General features: G+C 38.2%; 1 protein-coding gene across 4 annotated transcripts in view; it reads left to right on the top strand.

The window, feature by feature from the left end:
• The first annotated feature begins 1846 nt into the window (after positions 1-1846).
• washc5 (WASH complex subunit 5) overlaps positions 1847-5728 on the top strand; it is a 24548-nt gene continuing 20666 nt past the window's right edge. For 3 of the 4 annotated variants that reach the window (XR_001309871.1, XR_001309870.1, XM_014003381.1), the window contains exons 1-7: positions 1847-2107; positions 2318-2463; positions 2584-2668; positions 3473-3573; positions 3783-3975; positions 4089-4241; positions 4356-4469. Coding sequence is in view for 2 of the 4 variants with exons in the window: in XM_014003381.1 (XP_013858835.1) it covers positions 1922-2107; positions 2318-2463; positions 2584-2668; positions 3473-3573; positions 3783-3975; positions 4089-4241; positions 4356-4469 (978 nt within the window). In the remaining 2 variants the exon portion in view is untranslated. Of the gene's footprint in view, positions 2108-2317; positions 2464-2583; positions 2669-3033; positions 3179-3472; positions 3574-3782; positions 3976-4088; positions 4242-4355; positions 4470-5728 lie in introns of those variants that run through there. The other variant, XM_014003383.1, reaches the window with a different exon arrangement.

Genomic DNA, 5728 nt, shown 5'->3' with positions numbered 1-5728 from the left:
GTATTGTGTGAAGCAGCTTTTCATAGTTTTGGCCACAGGATGGAGCCAAAGAGAACTGTGTTGGAAAGCTTCGAGTAATGAACCCTTTTTCAAAGCAAGCTTCAGTGCTTCAGAAAAGCCTCATTTGCCCATCACTACCTGCTGGTCATCATTACTGAACATCTGTGTAAAGATTATTTTAGTTCCTGTCTCTTTAAGACGAAATGAACGGTTCTGATTGGTCAGTTTAAGGTCCGGAAATTAGCTGGAGAAGTTGCTTCTTATTCAGTTTTAAATTTAAAGAACAGTGAATCTGGTTCTGCTGAAGGTGTTTTCGTGTTAAAATGAAATTTTCTTTATGGTCTTTGCTACTTTTGGCTTGAAAGTAAATATTTGATGCAGTTGGTGGCTCCTTTAATTAGACAACTTTGGTTGATTGAATCAAAGCATTGTCTAACTTTCAGTCTGCCTTTGTCAGGGGTCACTACAGCGAGTCATCCTCCATCACACTCTATCCCCACTCCAACTAACTTTATATCCTCTCTATCTGCATCCATGCGTTTCCTCTTTGTATTCCTCTACAGTCCTCTAACTTCATCTCCCAGTCGTTCAACCTGTGCTGCATCTTTGATTACCTTGGGAAACCTCATCTTCAGCTCTGTGACTTCCAGTTCTTTCCCCTGTTTTTTTTTTTTTTTTGTCATTGCATCAGTCTCTAAGTCATACAACATAGCTGGTCTCACTGCTCTCTTGTTTGCTGCCGCCCTTTTGTCACAAATCACTCCTGAAACTTTTCTTCATCCATTCCATCCTGCCTGGACTCACTTCTCTTTACTGATTTTCCTGGACAGTTTTGCTTTAACTACTTGAAGATTGACTTGTATTTGAACTGTTTTACATTTTTTTGCATGGTGTTTTGAAATGATGCTTGGTTTGGTAGATAAATTACAAGTTGACAGATGTGAGATTTGCTACAGCTGATGCAGAACTTAAGAAATCAGGGCAGCTGGTTGATTAAAAAAAACACCACTTTTCTAAATTTTTGACAAAACTGCATGTTTCATTTAACAAAATACAACAGTAACTGCCCTAACTTAAATAAATGTATAATTAACACTTTGTAGAAATTGCACAATTTAAATAAATAAATAAATAATAGTATTCTCCTAATTTATTCAAAGTGGACAATATTATCTTGATTTAAAACTGGTTATCTGATTAATCTGTATATATGAATACTGAAGTGAAACTGAACTGATTTGGGTTTTGATTTTAAATAAATACATTTAGTTGAGGGTTTATTTGGACCAGGGAGAAAATGTGTTATAAAGCAAGTTCACGGAGACAATTGAGATGAGAGAGGGTAAAACCTGTCAGCTAAAAAATTGTGCTTTCTGATTAGATTTTTTACTTTGTCTGACTTCATCTTCTCTACATGCATCACAATGTTACACAAAACACTTTAATTAAGGTAATAACCCTAAAATTGGTCATTTAAAACAAGAACCCCATGGAAAATGTAATTTTGTTTTGATGTTAATAATAATAATAATAATAATAATAATAATAATAATAATAATAATAATACATTTTATTTGAAGACACCGTAACTCAAAGTCACCAAACAAGAAATACAGAACAATACAAGAGCGACAATCTATAAAAGATATCCATAAAATCAAACACAACGATACAGTAGGTGATGACATTCAACATAAAAAGCAAGTTTAAAAAGTGAAATGTTAAATATAGATGCTGAAAGACTTTCAGTTTCCTGCTCGGGCATCTCTTTGGCTGTGAGAATAAAATAATTGACCTTGTAAGAACACGTTTTAAAAATATGCTTATTTTCTGTTTTCCTTTCTAGGATTATTTACAGAATTGGATACAAAAAAAAAAACCTGTATCAAGATATATTTTTATCTCCTCCTCTCCGACCACCATGGTGGACTTCCTGGCAGACAATAACCAGTGTGGCCAGGCCATCCTCAGGATAGTTTCCAGAGGGAACGCCATCATTGCAGAGCTCCTGCGTCTCTCGGACTTCATCCCACCTGTTTTTAGGCTCAAGGACAAAAGTGACCAGCAGAAGTATGGAGACATTATCTGTGACTTCAGCTACTTTAAGGTATAAAATACATTAAAACTGACTAAACCTAAACGTTTACCCTCAAAATGTTGCTCATGATTTTTAGCTTATGTACTCATTTGTCAGGTCATGCAGAGCACTCCCTGATGAGAACAGCAGCATTCTTTGTTTGTTGTGGTTTTATTTACAGTAGTGTTTTAATCAGCAAAAACATATCACTCGCATCTCACCTCTGTGCTTCCTCTCCAGGGTCCTGAATATTATGAGGGGAAGCTGGAAGCCAAAGCGGAGCTTCAGGATCTGGACGAAGAGTTCAGAGAAAACAACACTGAGATTCTGTCAAGGTTTTATCTGGCCTTTGAGAGCGTCCATAAATATATAGTGGATCTCAACAGGTAAGTCAGCCATAGCTCTAAACTCTGTGAAAAAAAACACATTCAAAATGTATTTAATTGAAATAATAACAATAATAGTCCACGAATTTCATAAAACATGTAAGTTTTTCTTCCCTCTAGATATTTAGATGACCTAAATGAGGGAGTTTATATTCAGCAGACCTTGGAAACTGTGCTTCTAAATGAGGATGGGAAACAACTCCTGGTATGTTACCTACATGTTTTATTTATTAATTTATCTGACAGGTACAGAAATGCTTTACATTAATCATTCACACGCACATTCACAAACTGATGATGGTAAACTCACTCACTCACTCGCTCGTTTGTTCTTGAAACCCGTGGGGACCTTCCACTGACTTCCATTCATTTTTTTAGACTTTATAGCCTAACCCTGACCATATACCCTAAAATTAATCTCGCATGTACCTGACCCTAAAACTAACCTAAACCTTGGTCCTAAACCTAACCCCACACCCGTAATTTGCATTTGGGCCTGTGGGGATTTGGCAATGGTCCCCACGATTCACTTCAGTCCCCACGAGGCTGCTTTTTTTGGTTAAAAAAATTCCCCACGTTGTAGGAAAAACCCACACACACACAGTTCAAATTACAGCAGGGGTCCCAGTACAGAGCCTTGCGGTATGCCATTTTTGATGTTTAAGAATGAAGACTCATCCTGGGCCACTTCAACACGCTGTTGCCTGTCCTGAAGGTATGATGCAAACCAATCCTCAGTAGAGATTTTAAGAGATGACATTTTAGATAAAAGCCAGCTGTGACAGATCATATTGAAAGCCTTTCTAAGATTTAGAAATACAGCCTATTTTCACATGTTTCAATACTGTTATTAGCTACTATATTCCTAATATCTGTATCTGATTTTCGTTATCATTTTGTTTAGACTAATTTATCACAATGTGTATGCTTTGTCTTTAAATGTCACTTCGAAACTAAGTGAAAATGTATACAACAGAAACTTGTGCTTTTTTGTTGTTTTTGCTCTTAGTGTGAGGCTCTCTACCTGTATGGGGTCATGTTGTTGGTTATCGACCAAAAAATCGAAGGAGAGGTCAGAGAGAGGATGCTTGTTTCCTATTACAGATACAGGTGAGGCTATGACTCACACACACACACATGGCGTACTCGGTGTGACTCAGGCTCTCAGTAACTGTGAGGCTGTGATCTCCCCTCAAAGCAGAGGCTGAGTCATGGATAGGTTTACGTCTGTGCCAGGTGTGCGGAGAAAGAAATGCTTTTCGTGTTAAAGCTAAATGAAAGCAGATGTTTCAGAAAGGTTATTACATTTTTTTTCCCAGTGCGGCTCGTTCATCAGCTGACTCCAATCTGGACGACATTTGCAAGCTCCTGCGCAGCACCGGCTACTCCAACCAGCCTGGAGCTAAACGACCGGTCAACTATCCAGACAGCTACTTCCAAAGGGTTCCCATCAGTTCCACGTTCATCAGCATGGTCATCGGGAGGCTGCGCTCAGACGACATTTACAACCAAGTGAGATCCAGTGTTGTCAGGGAACATTTAGTCCTGAGCTTGAAGTTTATGCCGACATTAAGGCTCGGCTTTGCAGCAGATTTGAAAAAGTCTTTTTCCCACCCGGTCCTCAGGTGTCTGCCTATCCTCTACCTGAGCATCGGAGCACGGCGCTGGCCAACCAGGCAGCCATGCTGTATGTGTGCCTGTTCTTCAGTCCCTCCATACTGCACACCCAGCAGGCCAAGATGAGGGAAATCGTAGACAAATACTTCCCTGATAACTGGGTAGGAAGCTTTGCGTCTTTGAGTTGCATTTAAATGTTTCTGTGGTCTTTGATATTTGTTGTCAGGTTCATGTTGGGAACATTATAATGAAGACTTTATGTTGTTTGTCATCAGGTTATCAGTATCTACATGGGCATCACAGTGAACCTGGTGGAGGCCTGGGAACCGTACAAAGCTGCCAAGACGGCGCTCAACTACACCCTGGACTCTGCTAACATCAAAGAACAGGTCAGCTTTAATGTGACATGGTCTGCTGTCTGCTCTGTGCTCCCCGTTAAATTCCTAAAATGCCTGTGACATGCCTATCCACTGAATACAAGAAGTCAAAGAAAACACATTTTTATGTAAGAAACCTTACATAAAACATGATTTTTACCCATTTGAACACATAAATGGCATATTTTCTTTTGAACTTGGATCAGCCAAAGTGAAACAGGAAGTGACATCAAAGGGGATCTATTTAAGAAAGAGAACTCTCTAGTCTTTGTTTATTGAACTTATATTATTTGAGCTCTGATTCGTCTTCATCTCTCTCTGATAGTGACTCAAAATAATCTAAAGAAACTTCAGATTCTTCACTACAGTCTGTGTCTTTAACCATTTTATCAATGCTCTAACCCATGCAGACATTCCCCTTTGACATCACTTCCTGGTACTTCAAATGCAAATATCTCAACAACTGTTCATCTCAGCGACGGGAAATTATTTTTGCAATATGTTATTGATGTTATCTTTCCAATAATGCCTTTATATTTATTTTTAAAAAATTCATGTCACAGGCACTTTAAAGCAACGTTTGTCCCTCCAAGAAGTCATTTGAGGAAGCTATACTTTTAAGCAATAAATATAAAGAAAACAAAGCATATTCAACATTTATTTAAGCAAAAATAATGCCTTCGTGTTTGTTAAAAAGGATGTCCCTCCAAGTGGGAATTCTGTTTTTCTTATTGTTTTACCTAAATATTTTAGCTTATTGTGGATAAACGGTAATATTTAAAGGGATCTCTGATTAGAAGGAACAATACACCATATATTTAATGGGACCACAGCAGAGCTTTTGTTTACAAGTTTCCATGGCAGCATCTGTGGACATAATTAATTGTTCCTTATGGACTTTTTTATTGTGTATGGATGCATGCTGGATTTGTAAGACCTGTTCTTAGAGTTTAAATGCTTTAAGTTTAAGTTCAGTTTATTTATATAGCGCCATATCACAATATACATTGTCTCAGGTCACTGTACATAAAAAGAACAATCTAAAGAAGAAACCAGTAGACCGCGTTGAATCACTTCATCACAGTCTCCCATCCTGAGCAAATGGTGGAGAGGAAACACTCCCTGCTAATCAGGAAGAAACCTCCAGCAGAACCAGGCTCAGGATAATAATAATATTGTAAAGAAGAAAGCAGCAGATTGTGTTGAATCACTTCATCACAGTCTCCCATCCTGAGCAAACGGTGGAGAGGAAACACTCCCTGCTAATCAGG

This window comes from Austrofundulus limnaeus, unplaced genomic scaffold, assembly GCF_001266775.1.
Source record: "Austrofundulus limnaeus strain Quisiro unplaced genomic scaffold, Austrofundulus_limnaeus-1.0 Scaffold18, whole genome shotgun sequence".
NCBI classification, from domain to species: domain Eukaryota; kingdom Metazoa; phylum Chordata; class Actinopteri; order Cyprinodontiformes; family Rivulidae; genus Austrofundulus; species Austrofundulus limnaeus.
The sequence above is the reverse complement of the archived record's forward strand: the minus strand, read 5'-3'. Positions and strand labels throughout refer to the sequence as shown.